The following is a 16,325-nucleotide window of genomic DNA, read 5'->3' as shown; positions in this document are numbered from 1 at the left end:
TTGTACTATTACACCACTGTCCCAGGTTAGGGGGGATAGGGATCCTGCTAAACCTGCCACATTCTGTATGTATGTGCCTGTCCCAAGTCAGGAGCTTGTTATTCGGTGGTTTTTTGTTTGTTGATGTGTTACATATTTGTTTTTCATTCATTTTTTGTACATAAACTACGCCGTGTATCCGAGGCTATACGGTAACCTGTAGTTGTTTATTTCTGTGTCATTAGGTCTCTTGCGGAGAGTTGTTATATTGGCAATCATACCACATCTTCTTTTTTTATAATCAACAGATAAAAGCCACACAATAAAATCATTACAATATGTCTGTTGAAGGCTGATCAAAACAACTACAACAAAAATATATAAAATTTATAAAAAGCAAAGAGACTTCTGTTTAAGCATATAAAATACATATTACAAGGTGAATAAATTAATAAAAGATATTCCATTTAAAACATGCTGATAAAATATTTGAAAAAAGAAAACAATGAAGGAAAATAAATTAGAATATATCAATGTATAAATACTCATCATACAACAAGTTGTGGATTTCAAAAGTTTCATAAAAGACAAATAAATATAACTACAAATAACAAAACAACAACATGCTTAAACAATTATATTAATAACAGAATCTTCCACAACACTATTTAAATCTAGTTCGATACATAAAATATTATTTGAAATCAGCTTAATAGAAAGTTGTGAAGAAGACTGTTTATATAGATGAGGAAAAAAACAAATAAATGAAAGGTTTTAAAACATCTTTGGAAAAATATGAATAGTTATTTACCTCCAAATATCTACAACATCATACCACTTCATATCTTAATCCAAAACTTGTATTTTGTGTGAATTCTTTAGAAAAAAAGAGTTCATTAATAAATAATTTATTTAATGACTCCAGGGACTTAGAGATATAACCGAACGACTGAAATCCACAACTTAACAGAAGTAACCATGACATTGACGAACGACGGATACAGCAAGTGATGACTTATTCATTGTTAAGTCTGTTATCTATTTTCTGTGGTTCATTGATAATGATTCATGTTCCTTGTTTAGCTGGTTGCCTCTTGTTTAGGTGTTCCTCATGATTCAGTAAACTGTGACCTTTTGAGAACTCCTCTATTCTGGGTGATTATTTTATACCCTGTATTTGTAGCTCTCTTGTTTAGGTGTTCTCTGGTGTTCTTTTATACCCTGTACTGTAACTTATTTCTTAACATACTCCTGAAGTGTTGACAAACTGACATTTAATGTGACCTTCAGACATAAGACATCCCTATAAGATTGAAACCGAGAATCTAGTAAGACCAAACATTATATCAGTGAGTTTGCTGCTGACAACAAGATTATTTAATTTCTATTTTTTATTAATAAAACATATAAATAATTTGGCCCTTGGGAGTCAAGTACTCAGCTAAGGGAAATTTAGCTCCAGGCCCTGTCGACGACACTTGGTGTAGATGGACCAAGCCCCATGGACATGGACACTCCGTCAACCAACCGGAACCAGATGAGTTCCTATAAGGGTATGAAGCGTTGCTCCATCTCATAGCAGGTGGCTACGATAAAGGGGGTTAGATTGACGGTGGAGAGAGAAATAAATGTAGATGTATTACATTTAATGACTTGGGGGAAATGAGAAATTAGACCAGTGGTCAATTTCGAAAGGGAGTTTTGAAATTGAAGAAAACCACTGGTTTGCTGAGACTGCTCCCATATACAGTGAGTAGTTGAAGTTGATTAAAGGGAGGTGGGTGGGTATTTTGTAACTTTATGACAACTTATGTTTGACTTTCCCTGTCAGCAGCAAAACTCAAAATGACCAACTACCTAGCATCCTTGTGAAATTTGAGAATGGAATGTATTACTCCTTGCCTTATAACCAAATAAGGAGTGATCATGTAGACTGTAGTCCAGGGGATTATCAGTACCAAAACCTGTGCTACACCCATGCAGATTATGATGTCATTAAATAAACAGCGCTTATATTTACATAATATAAGCTTCTATTTATTTAATGACTCCAGGGACTTAGAGATATAACCGAACGACTGAAATCCACAACTTAACAGAAGTAACCATGACATTGACGAACGACGGATACAGCAAGTGATGACTTATTCATTGTTAAGTCTGTTATCTATTTTCTGTGGTTCATTGATAATGATTCATGTTCCTTGTTTAGCTGGTTGCCTCTTGTTTAGGTGTTCCTCATGATTCAGTAAACTGTGACCTTTTGAGAACTCCTCTGTTCTGGGTGATTATTTTATACCCTGTATTTGTAGCTCTCTTGTTTAGGTGTTCTCTGGTGTTCTTTTATACCCTGTACTGTAACTTATTTCTTAACATACTCCTGAAGTGTTGACAAACTGACATTTAATGTGACCTTCAGACATAAGACATCCCTATAAGATTGAAACCGAGAATCTAGTAAGACCAAACATTATATCAGTGAGTTTGCTGCTGACAACAAGATTATTTAATTTCTATTTTTTATTAATAAAACATATAAATAATTTGGCCCTTGGGAGTCAAGTACTCAGCTAAGGGAAATTTAGCTCCAGGCCCTGTCGACGACACTTGGTGTAGATGGACCAAGCCCCATGGACATGGACACTCCGTCAACCAACCGGAACCAGATGAGTTCCTATAAGGGTATGAAGCGTTGCTCCATCTCATAGCAGGTGGCTACGATAAAGGGGGTTAGATTGACGGTGGAGAGAGAAATAAATGTAGATGTATTACATTTAATGACTTGGGGGAAATGAGAAATTAGACCAGTGGTCAATTTCGAAAGGGTCCAAAAAGTCAGGTGTGAAGCAGCTGAGTGACCCCCAAGGTAATAAATGGGAAAAAGTGGGTAATGGAATAAATTAACCTTCAACTACACACTGTGGAATTCTATTAAACACAATTTAAGCTGTACATAGTTTAATGATACACAATGCATAACATACACACAACTGACTATTTCATGAAAATAAAATTAGCAAGAGTTATTCTTAATGCTACATAGATTTTACAAGCATATATCTATATATACATGCAAGTATATGAAGACATACATAATTACAGTTCGAAATTTTTAATTGTTACAAATTTGTTGCTGTGCATTCTTAATAGAAGATTTATCTGTTCTTATATAGCGACAATAACTATCAGAACTCCATCTACCCAATGTTTTAATTAAGTGATCTTCAACATTAGCTTTTCCAGCACTGGTTGCTGCGCCTATACGAAAGGAATGGCCATTATATAGCTCTGCTTTGTATCCGCAGGCTTCTAATAAAAATTTTAAATTTGTAATAAAATATTTTCTTTCTAAAGCTGAAAAATTTTCATTAATGAACAAAGGATCTGAAAGTTCACATTTCCCTTTAACTGATCTCATTTGTAAGTAGTGCTTTAAAGTTGTATAAGGGCATAGGATATTGTTTAGCCTATGCAGTTGAATGTCAATGCCTTTCCTAAAAGGATCGGTTTTAGACTGCTTTAGATGAAGAATTGCAAAATCTTCATAAAATGTAACATCAGAAACACATAAATTAGATTCTGAATCAAAGTTAGATGCATTATCTACAGTAAATTCACCACAACGTAAAAATCCATGAAACGCTACTATACAAACAGTTTCCAGCATTAAGTCTATAAATTCTGAAAAAAAGCCTCTCTTCAGTTTAACACACATTTGCTTTAGTATGTCAGAAGTAATTGGAAATCTTGGCCTAACTGACTGTTTTTGTGAACGTTTAACGGACTTTAGAAATAAAGATAGTCGAACCATTGATTTGTGGTCTTTGTCTGATGATTGAAAAGGTGAGGGGATGTTGTCCTTGAGACACATGTATCTAATACCACAAATATACAGCTTAATAGTAGAATATTGTAATTTCAGAATTTGAAAACAATGACTAACGAAATAAATTAAAAGTTCTTCAGATATGGGAGGTAATTTGTTCCCAATCAGGTTGACCCCATTTAAAAGAAGAAATGTTTTGAAATGGTTATATCCTGTCTCATAAACAGCTCTTGTCCTCATAGCTACAGCATTAGACCATAATTTGTTGACTGTGTTTGTTAAGACCACATTACTTCTGACACACTGGGGCATGTATGAGGGTTCTGCTCTGCCTGGGGAGCCAATTTTCGGAAACGAGTCATCTGAAAACGAGACAAAGCATCAGAAATTTGGTTGATATGACCAGGTACATGTTTAGCACTAAAATGAAAATTAAACTGAGCTGCACACCATGTTAATTGACGCATAAGTTTCATAATTTCTAAACATTTAGAGCGTCCCTTTCTAACAATAGCAACAGTAGCTTCATTATCACACCAAAATAATATCTTTTTACAGGGCCAGAGGTGGCCCCATAACAATGCTGCTACTACAATAGGGTATAACTCAAAGAACGCCATAGACGAATTGTCAGTTAAAGTAGGTAAATTAACAGGCCAATAAGAAGAGAACCATTTGCCTTGAAAATATCCCCCAAAGCCTATTGTAGAAGCAGCATCTGTATACAATTCAAAGTCATAACTGGATGTGAAATAACAATCATGAAACATAGTAATACCATTCCAGTTTGACAAAAATCTTAACCAAAATTCTAAATCTACCTTACATTCTTTAGTTAAATGTACAAATTCATTTAAATGTTTAACAGTAGTTGACAAATTAATAAGGTATGACAAAAAAGATCTGCCAGGTAAAATAACTCTTGTGGCAAAATTAAAATGTCCCAACAACTGTAATAACTGTCTCTTTGTACAAGATGATTTTGACAACAATTTGGAAATAAACTCACATATTCTCTGTACTTTAATATTTGGAAGTCTTGCTTCCATTTTGTTTGAATCTAAAATAATACCTAAATACTCTAGACAAGTAACTGGTCCTTCAGTCTTGTGTTTGGCTATAGGAATATTTAAACGTTTAAAAATTGTCATCATTATAGCCATACTTCTTTCACCATCTTCACTTGGGTGATCAATAGTAAGAAAATCATCAAGTAGATGTAAAATGTTCTTAATCTTATAATTTTTCTCTGCAATATGGCAAATTGCTTGTGATATGGTGTCGAAAATTTTAGGACTAGACCGACAGCCAAAAGTTAATCTTACATAATAATAATAAAAAGACTGCCATTTGAAGCAAAATAAAGGCCACTGGGATGGCAAGTAAGGACAAATTTTGAACGCATCTGAGATGTCGTATTTACAAAGTGTACTGTTTCTACCTAATTTTAGAATAATTCTTATAGCATCATCAATTTTAACATAAGACATGGAACATTCTTCTTTATCAATCATTTCATTAATACTTAGAAAGTTGTCATTGTCATGTGGAGATGAAAGATCTAAAATCAAACGTTTCTTCCCAGAATATTTTCCTTCAGCAACCCCAAGTGGACTAACTCTATAATTTGCAAAAGGTAAGGACTGAAAAGGTCCATGTACAAAACCTTTTTGGCATTCATTTTTAATTAACTCTGATACAACTTTAACCTGAGACCTTGCAGAAAAATTATTTTTACACTCTTTAGATTCTGAAATATCCCCTTGAACTAAACAATCAAAACCCTGTCTCAGGCCATTACATAGATATAATACAAAATTTCTATCCGGATGTGATGATAACTCTTCCTCCAATTTATCAACATTTATTGGTGTTGAAGCTTCACACGAGAAATTTTCCTTGGATAGTCATCCTGAATTTTGTTTCTCTGGTTTATTCTTAGAGGACATAGAAGATGTTGAAGAATGAACAGGCACATTAGATTTCCTACAGGTTGCGGCACCATGGCCTGTTGCACGACATTTTGTACACTGATGGAGTAGATAACACACTTTCCTATAACAACCTTTGGGGTTATTGAAATTATTGCACATTTCCAGACCTTCATGAAATACTCTTGAACGACCTTGCTTGTCTACCGATTGTAGGTTACTAGATGAAGATGATCTTGAAGACGGACTTTCAACCTGGACTGAAGATTGCAATGGGCAGTATTGTGTAGCATGATCAATTAAATTACAGATTTTACACACATTTACTGAGGATCCTGCTGTAATTAATGAAAGGATATCACGGTCGCGGAGACTCCAATCGACTTTAACACGTTTCTCTCTCAAAAGAGCTGCAGCTTTAGCAGAAAATATTTTATGGTAATCATAAAATTTTAGGCCATGGAAATTATGGATGTTAATTATGTCGGCTTCATAAGCATCTAGTTCCTCCCTACGTTCTGGATATGCATTACACATAATTCTTTTGAATTTCCCAAAAGCTTGGATGAATTCTTGGATGGAAAGATGCCTATTTAATCTCGGATCGGGTTTGTTGGCCATGTTTACGTGTAACCCATCGGCAATTATTGAATGGGTCAGAGGAGCTTCAAAATTAGGAATGAGGAGAGTACCTAAATTAACGTCCTTACCCTCAATTATATTCCTCTGTACTGATGGTGCCACAATATCTACGTTGGAGTATGAATCCGATCGCACACCTGTTGTACCCGGTGTAATGGACGAGTATCCTAATGAGGGTGGTGTTAGCCGGCTTTGTATGGCTCCATTCCCGATGAGTGGTGCGTCCTCTGTGTTTCTGTTGTGGTACCACTGAGCGAGATCAAATTTCTTGGAAGTACTGATTTCTGAGCATTTTTGATTAGCAATAAGGCTAACTGTTTGTTGGAGACCGGACGCGCATTGTGCGACGGACTGCGAAACAATGCTGAAGGACTGCATGATTGCAGCCATGTTGTTGCCACCGACGCTGTCGAAATGTGCACTTCCGGTTGCTTCATTGCTCCGCGAACTACTTTCATCAGCTGTTGGATTACGCAATTCGTCGATCACATTTGCGGAACTGTCTGGGGCACTCGCTGAGGCTAAAGGATTCGGTACGGCGCGTTCTGGATCACTAACTTCCTCGGTCTGGGCAATAATAGCATTACCAATCTGGCGATCTTTATTTTCCAAATAAAATTGTTTAAGAACACTCTTAGCAATATTCTTGGGTACAACAATCCCCAGCTGCTGTAATTTTATCCTCAGTTGCTGTGACGTCCAATTGTCTGGGTTATTTAGGTCCAAATGTCTATTTGAATACGGCTGATTCCTTGAATTACGTCTGGAAGCCATAATTATAAAGTTCAGTATATTTGTATTTACGGGAGAGTTCTTTCAAATTGCTGTACAGTACGTGAACGGAATGTTAAATTTTCAACAATATTAAAACACTAAGTTCCTTTTAGTAAAATAATCGCAACGATCCAAAAGAAAGATAATAAGCAGTGTAGTTCGTACTCACATATATATGAAGATAAACACAAATGTCCAATTGCAATATTGCAATAATATACGGATATTAACACCTAGTTAATATTATGGTTAAAAACGATATTTTGTAACTTTATGACAACTTATGTTTGACTTTCCCTGTCAGCAGCAAAACTCAAAATGACCAACTACCTAGCATCCTTGTGAAATTTGAGAATGGAATGTATTACTCCTTGCCTTATAACCAAATAAGGAGTGATCATGTAGACTGTAGTCCAGGGGATTATCAGTACCAAAACCTGTGCTACACCCATGCAGATTATGATGTCATTAAATAAACAGCGCTTATATTTACATAATATAAGCTTCTATTTAAAAAACAAAAGAAGGTAATAACAGTGTCAAAATATTCATTTAAATTTATATCTGTAAGTAAGCATAAGTTTCCAGATTGAAAGTCTTGGTTTGCAAAACAACATGTACATGAAAATCTAACTGTTCCTTATTCAAATCCACTGGCATTTCATTTGTTTAAACAGGTCTATGAATTTCTTTTGCACTAATTTCCTTATGGAAAAGTTAGATATAAATCTTTTATTTTAAACAAATTCTAAAAGAGAAAGCTAACTTAGTCTTTTGGAAATATCTAGATAAAGAAAAAGCTTCTGTAAACACAGAACTTAATTTTCAATTTTCACTAGGGTTACTAAACATGTTGTAGAATATTATAATAAAATTAAGATAAGAGTTTTAATTACTAATATTCCAAATTCATCTGATTATTAGTTTTCCTTTATGATAAAAACTAAAGTAGTATGAACTTCTAAATTTACAGTGCATCATTACTCTTTCTGGAATGATAAACAATGACACATTCAATTCACATAAACGGTTTCATCAAAATATTTATTATATAAATACAAATTAATATACTTTAAAAAAAATTAAAGTGACCTGCATATAAGAGAAAAGGCAATAATGATATATTTGTTTTGGATACAAATGAAAAACAAGAATGTGTCCAAAGTACACAGATGCCCCACTCACACTATCATTTTCCATGTTCAATGGACCCTAAATTGGGTAAAAAGTATAATTTTCTAAAATTAGAAAGATCATACCATAGTAAACATGTGTACTAAGTTTCAAGTTGATTGGACTTCAGCTTCATCAAAAACTACCTTGACCAAAAACTTTAACCTGAAGTGCGACAACAGACGAACGGACGCACAGACAAGATAACATAATGCCCCTCTACTATCGTAGGTGGTGCATAAAATTCCACATGCAATATTTGGAATGTTAGATGAACACATGTTGATTTTAACTAAAAAATGAACAACAAATGAATGCTTAAAAGTAAAATGCTCTTCAGTTATTCAACTTATAATTATCTTTAAGAATTTAAAAACTTCATTTTAAATTGTCCAACTTTCAACCTTAAACCCAAGTTACACTAGACCACGATCGCATCACGCTCACCCCGTTCCTAAATTAATTCATATCATGGTGAGGTCTCGGTATGAGTGGCATAAAAATTTTAATTTTAGTTGTTTTGAAGATGATACTACGTCCTCATTACACTTCTACAACGATTCTGCTACAATTATACCACTTTCTCACCACGCTTTTTCTATGATTATCATGATCCTACTACGCTCATCACGTTCTCTTAATTTATACAAATTATTTACCTCTTCAATTTTCATAATTGTGTACTAAAAAGCACAAATCCAATCTACTATTAAACTTAAATTATTTCAAATCATAAATTAGGTTTTCAAGTCATCACATTTGTATCTAAAATTAAAATTCAATATGTTAGATCTTTTCAGGGAGTAATACTGTTGTCATTTTCCTTAATGCTGTATTGGGACTTGTAGTGGGTACATTGATGCTACTGATTTGTTCTGAAAGTCTTTCTGTGGAATTCTGTAAAATTACTGATTTCACCACTTGTCCTATTTGTTCTGGTGTTGCCATGGCACTGTATAATATGGACCAATCATTTTCACTTATGTCTTGAGGTTTCTAAAAAAATAGGAAAAACATTGTTAAATCTGATGTCAAATGCTTGTTTTTGACTCCTATTTCCTAAAACCTTGGTACCATACCCCCGAAAATCAATCCAAACCTTCCTTTTGTGGCATTTAACCTTCTTGTAAAATTACAGGGGAGATCCAATCACTTAAACAAAAGTTATTGTCCGGTACCAAATGTGTCTTCGGACAATGACAACGACATCAAAGCATTAAACGAACCCAAAAAAAAATTTGCTGATCGTATAAAAATTTAAAAAAAATATCTTTTCAAATCTGTCAATAACATTTACATATGATGAAAGGAACCGGTTTCAAAACATGCATTTGATAGTATTTGGTTAAGTTCTGTTTCATTGCATTTTTTGGGGGTAGAAGTTGATACTGATGCACAAAATATCAATGAAGTTGTTTCTATACATAAAATGTATCTAAAGGTTAATTAAATGAAAATACAAACTGAAGAAGTCCATAGGTGTACAAAAAGAAAACAAAATCTTAAGTTTGGGTTATTTTCCTGTAAGCAGAAGATTGAACAATTGTTTGTTAGTTGCTTATGTCCAGTGGCAAATATTTCATGCATGTTCAAGAGTTAATCAGGACCCAAAAGCAGAAGAGAGGCAAATACCAAAATGAAAACCTTGGATGACACAGCCGAAACAAACAGTGATTCTGACCACATCTAGTTTTTATTGTTACAAACTGTAACTGGCAGAATTATAAAAATGATTATACTGTACTAGCAATTTTTTTCATTTCCTCAGTATACTTTTACTTATCTATTATGTCCAATTATAAACTGGTGACAGTCACTTAAACTTACACAAAAATAAAAAAAATTACACATTTACCTTTGATATTTGTGCCAGATCTTGACATAACACTGGAATAACCACTTTTTCATTCCATAAGAAGCTGTCAATCAAATTGGAAATTTCTAAGTTACCTGAAATAAGAATATCAAACAAAAAAATTGGTCCAGGAATGATTTTTCTTCACAGAAATGAAACTATCAAAATTAGAAAATACAATCATATCTATGTTCAGTTTTCTCATCTGAGATTACTAATATGTTTTCAAAGTTAGAACCTGATAACAGTATATGTCATCTATTCAATATTAAAGGTACCATTTTTCTGCACAAGATGCTCATTTTTACAATAAATAATTCTTCATGCTAAAATATTTGAAATTCCAAATTAGTCATCAAAATTCTAGGCATCATCTAGAGCTACATTGGGTCCAGGTAAAAGCAGAAAAATGATATAAACATCAATAGACTCAAGTATAACTTAAAAAGAATGTGAAGTTCTATCTGATTTTATTGAGGAAAATATCACTTTTCTGCTTTTACCTTGGACCTAATTACACTAACAAAAGACTGTAATATAGGAACCAAATAAAATGAAACAATGTTGGGTCAAAGAATGTCTCTTTCCATAAGTTGTCAGTTTCTTTTTAGTTTCTTGTCCAAATGTTGTATCTAATGGCAATATTGATTTTATTTCAGGGAATATATGTAACACTCAGAAACGTGTCCATCCCCCCAAATATGTCCGATTCCCCCAAACGTGTCCATATGATGTTGCTGAATTCAAAACATGTTTAGTTGCAAAATGGTGGCAAAAAGCGTGATTTTTATGAATGCAGAACCGTGTCTTTTCCCTCAAACATGTCCATATCAAGCATAAATGTTTCCTTATATGAATGCTAAACCTTGTTTATATTTTCAAATGCCCATTTAATTAATTTAATTTTTGACCTTCAAGTAACAAACACATGTCCACCAATATCAAAATTTTGGTTATTGTTCTTCTATTGATGTATATCCTTTTAATTTACTCTTTCATCTATTTTGTCCTACTTACAAGCATTAATGGAGAATAGAAACATGGTTAATTATATCTTCTTCCAACCAACAGTTAAATCCCTGCCAAAGTTGGCGTCCATTTGGCTGTGGGGGATGTAAATGTACACAAGCATGTGTGGTTGTAATGGGGTTGTTAAATTGGATACTATTGTAAGAGATAGATCTCCCTTATGTATTTAATTTTAATATGTTGTAGTTCTGAATATGCATGAAATATTTTTAACTGGACTAAAAGCAATCAACAACATTTAATCATATGCTGCAAATCAAACTTGCCATTATGCTAATATAAACAGCTGGCATTGAACATTCTAATGCACAGGCACTTTACACTTTTATAAATTAACAGATAAAAAAAGAGAAAAATAGTTGGAAAGACATTATACTTGTACCTCTTATAATGATGCATATATCAAACACACTAGCCACAATGGTAGAAAAATCTTTATGTCTAACTTGAGTTGTCATGCCATAGTTTTTCAACTCTGTTTGCTAAAACAGAAATCTGATTGTGTAGATAAAACGGGAAATCATGGCTGAGGTTTGTCTTCCTAACTTGAGATTAATAATTCAGTTATTCTTTACACATAGTTAATAGGCGATATTAAGACATACAACTAGTCATATCATTTTGCATTATCAAGATCTAGGAAAGAATTCCACTTAAATCTGTTTTTCAAATATTTTAAACTTTCAGTGAGGTATTTAGTAAATGCCACTTTGTGGCAATTACATTTTATGGAAATAGGAATTTTTAAGAAACCTTTATTAAAAGGTGACTTTTGATACTTCCAGTGAGTGACTGCTTGAGACAGGTTTGACTATATAAGCATTGTTCTTTTGTTTTAGGTATTACCATTTATCCTCAGTGTTCTCCCCAGAAATTTGGGATAGCATCACATTTGGCGTAAAAAAATTAACAGTATTTTTTTCCAATGTCCTTTGTCGCGGCGCCGCAATACTCTATTTTTTTATGTTATATATATTTATATGTTTATATTGTTCAATTCATAACTGAGAATACAATTAAACTATAACAATGAAAACAGTTTTTTTTAGTCCCAGTGGTTTCTAATCCTTACATCAACATGATATATATTTTTAACAAAGTTATCTAACAAATAGTCTGTTAAGGCGTAGTTTTCTTTATTGGTACTTTTTTCTGTGCCATTTGTATCTATAGTAATTATCGTGAAAATAAGGATTTTTATCATATCTGGTCCGGTTCCTATCCATATTTTACACAACAATGTGCAATGGCGGCCCAAGAAAAATTCACGAGAATGAGTCCGAAAATAAACAATGTTTGACAAAAGATTGGGAATAAATATTACGCTTTTAATGCATTAAATGGATTAAACATAAACTAAAGCCAATTATGATTACTTTCTAAAGAAGTATTTAACTTATTTAGCTCAAAATCAAAATTTTCACTCTCGATAGACAAGTAATACCGGAAAAGAAAGAAAGTATATAATTGGAAATGTTGCAAAAATAAACGACCAAACCTCTTTTTTAAAGAGAAAAATCGTTTCAATTTTTGAAATTCCATAATAAAAAATGTAGATTTCGAATTGTTTTATGATTTTGTGATTGCATTTTTTCCATGTTGAAATGGCCTATTGCAGATCATGTGGTATTAGTTATGCCACAGTGTCAGCTTGGGGTAATAGCATCCAAACAGTTATCAACCAAAGGGCAATCAACACCTATTTTATCACTCTTAATTGCCTTGTCCGACTTGAAGGGATTACAATTAAAGTTGATATATTTTTTATGATCGTAATCGGGACTCAGATGAAAGTTCAAAATTTAGGACATGAATTTACGATATTGAAACAAGAAAAATAGCATCTTGAAAATAATTATAGCGTTGCGGAAATTATTATAGCATCATGTGAAAAAAATATAATGTCGCGGTACCGCGACGCTTAAACGGCCTGGGGAGAACACTGATCCTCTTACATAAAGATGGCCACTGTACCTGATTTTGTGTATGTATATGAAGCACTTTATTGTTAGTTTTCCACATTCTTTGTGATTCTTGATAAAAAGTCTGTGCCACCATGTCTTCCACACCATATCCACTTCCCGTCCCTATCACTATATTATCTATAGATGCTAAACATGTACCTATTGACCTGGAATTACAAAAAAATTACCATAGAGGAAGAGTGAGCATTAGCACAATTATGTCGTGTCGTTTGTTTTCTCTTATTTTTGAGTGTAAATTCACATTGCGATAAGACGTGTCACGGTACTTGTCTATCCCAAACTCATGTATTTGGTTTTGATGTTATATATATTATTCTCGTGGGATTTTGTCTATGTGTGTTACATTTTAGTGTTATGTCGTTGTTCTCCTCTTATATTTAATGCGTTTCCCTCGGTTTTAGTTTGTTATCCCGATTTTGTTTTTTGTCCATGGATTTATGAGTTTTGAACAGCGGTATACTACTGTTGCCTTTATTGATACCCCACTCTTACTAATCAATGGAAGAAAATGCATAAAGCTATGATCTACAATGTGGAAGTCAGAAAGCAGAGTATATAAGCACTTGATTTCGGCTTACAAATTTCAAGAAGTTAGGATTTCTAGTTCTATTTTTTTTAGCAATGTAAAGAACATGCATGCATCCCAGAAACAGTTAGTAGATAGAAGACTTGAAAATTGATAACCTCTTTAATACAAAACTGAAGTATTGTAAACACAACACTTTGATTTAAAGTAGTTGCAGAGAAAAATGCAACAAATAAAAATTTGAACATTCTTTAATATGCATAAACATATAGATCATTTTGAATTCATATTGCAAACAGGCACAAGACAAATAATTGTTTTGTTATGTGTTCTATTTTTTGAGCTCAGGAAGTTCTGATTTGTAGTTGATAAGAGATATTAGATGAACATTTCTTATCTAGGAATAAATGAAATGACAAGGAACATGTATATACTATATATGTGTACAGCAAACAGGGAGTAAAAAGGTGACTGGTCAGAAAATGTGTCATTTATATGTGCATCAATGTGAAGAAAAGTAAGTGGCAAACAGAAAGTAGATAAGTGATGGATCTGGAAATGTGTTACACAGTATAGCTTACCATAAATCAACATTCTGAACATTCTGACTTGTAAATTACCCGTAAATGATATGATGAAATATCAATTAACAAGGGAGATAATCACACATAGTTCTAGAAAATTAATAACCTGACTAAAAGAAATCAGTTTGTCATGTATTCACTTCTTTTTTTTTCCTTTTTTATTAAATAATTAATCAGTTCATTGCGCTATTGGTTGCTAACACATACCATAAAATGTACAACTATCCCAAGTAGGTTTTTTTCTTGTGTATTAGTTTATATCTGATGCAGATTTTCATATTAAGTATATAAACACAGTCCTTTTGCTAAGTTTTGTTAACCCTTAGACTGCTGCATTCATTTCTATTGTACTTTTGTGTATTGCTGAATAAAATTTTAATCGCTGATGAAATAAACATGTTCACTTACAATTGCTGTATCTTTGTAAATATTGAATATTCATCAATAAAAGTTATATAAAAAAGTATTGTTAGATTCTGTATTTTTTATTTATTTTATTTTTGTGTGAGTCTTTGGTCAATTTTTACCTGTACAGGTGCAAATAGAGGTAAACAAAGGTAAACTTATTTTTTTCATGTTTTATTAACGAATCCATCAATGTAAAAGTATCCATGACTTCAGAATTGAACCAATATATAAAAATCTCTTTTAAGAACTAGTTCCATTGTGATTATCAAAAAAAAAAAAAAAGTTTCTTCTAGAACCAACAGCCTTTTTGATGCAAATATTTTTCGGTATTTTCCTCCGACTTTCACTGCGCCGACTTTTACTTCCATGTACAAATATATTTATACGACAAGTTCATTGTTAATAGCTTTCATCAATAAATAATCTTGACAAACTTAAAGTGTGGATCTATCGATGTCAGTCAATATTGATTCACATTTGAAAGGCGAAATGATAAACAACGCAAATCCTGTTTCATGTCATCCATTTTGGACAAGGTCTGGGAATCCCTGTGGTTCTCGCTTTAAAAGTCTTCTGTTCGCAGTTTTGATAGAATATTTCTATTTCCATCTATTATATCTTCTGTTCTCGTCCAAATCCTGTTTATCGGCCGCCGCTGTTAAATCGTTATCATTGAAATACTTCTGAACGTGTTGGCCATTTCTCCAAATAATATCCGCCATTTTGTCACTTTTTTCATCAAAAATTTTCACTTTCGGTTTTATCGCTTATACCTGATTTAAAGTCAAGAGACACTCGAAAGAAAGCAGATTTTTAACCAATCAGAATCCATACAAGTCGAAACTGCCGCAATCTCATGAATATTGACTCCGCCCATTCCATGGTAACTGTGTAAACAAACGAGTTACGGAAAAAACGACTATAGTCGCGGGTAGCAGTAGCGGACTGCTTTATCGGAACGACAATAGTCGCGCGTAGCAGCCTAAGGGTTAAAGTAAAGTTCATCATTGATGAAGTAATTGACAAAAAATCAATTTGTATCATGCACAGTAAGTCAACAAGCAAATTTCATGGAAATATCTCATATTTTAACCTGAAATAGCTTATTTTCTATTTTTACACTGGAAATATCACATAAGACATTCGCTTGTCAAATCCAACATTTTTTTTATATAAATATTCTTACCTCTGTCTTAAAATGACATTTCTTACCTACAAATTTTCTCTGTCATGTCTGTATTCAGGGAAGAACTACCAGTTATATACACAGATAACCTAGACGATACAGTTGACTTAATTTCTGTAATCTGAAATTAAAATTGCATGCTATGCAAAAATCAATGAGCTTGTGAAATGCGTTGTACACTTAAAATTATACTAAGATTTAAACAATATTTTGATGACTTATTTCCCTTTGTCCAAATTTGAATGTAGAACAGATATGTTTATATGTCATGCACTTTTTTCTGTAACTAGTGCAATTTTATCAAATGATTTGCTTGAAAAGTATTATAAGTTATACTCATATCCTCCATTTGTTATTTAAATATTCAATTGTATATATTCCTGTGCATGACACAGACACAAAGAGATATAAATAATGTTAACAGGAA

At 32.9% G+C, this 16,325-nt stretch overlaps 1 protein-coding gene and 1 long non-coding RNA gene across 2 annotated transcripts; both read right to left on the bottom strand.

The window, feature by feature from the left end:
• Window positions 1-1,352: 1,352 nt before the first annotated feature.
• LOC143072313 (uncharacterized) lies at window positions 1,353-7,665 on the bottom strand. The gene is made up of 2 exons (XR_012977134.1): window positions 6,447-7,665; window positions 1,353-4,167 (listed from the first exon to the last, which is right to left on the bottom strand). It is a non-coding gene; the product is annotated as an uncharacterized LOC143072313 (long non-coding RNA).
• Window positions 7,666-7,674: 9 nt separating this feature from the next.
• On the bottom strand, window positions 7,675-16,013 carry LOC143072312 (uncharacterized). The gene is made up of 5 exons (XM_076247191.1): window positions 15,925-16,013; window positions 13,184-13,340; window positions 11,592-11,691; window positions 10,181-10,275; window positions 7,675-9,321 (listed from the first exon to the last, which is right to left on the bottom strand). Exons 1-5 carry the CDS (start codon window positions 15,942-15,944, stop codon window positions 9,112-9,114), a joined length of 582 nt encoding a protein of 193 aa, XP_076103306.1. The 5' UTR covers window positions 15,945-16,013; the 3' UTR covers window positions 7,675-9,111.
• Between the last annotated feature and the right edge of the window lie 312 nt (window positions 16,014-16,325).

Source organism: Mytilus galloprovincialis, chromosome 4 (assembly GCF_965363235.1).
Source record: "Mytilus galloprovincialis chromosome 4, xbMytGall1.hap1.1, whole genome shotgun sequence".
NCBI classification, from domain to species: Eukaryota; Metazoa; Mollusca; class Bivalvia; order Mytilida; family Mytilidae; genus Mytilus; species Mytilus galloprovincialis.
Note: the sequence above shows the minus strand (reverse complement) of the source record. Positions and strands in the feature narration are given on the sequence as shown.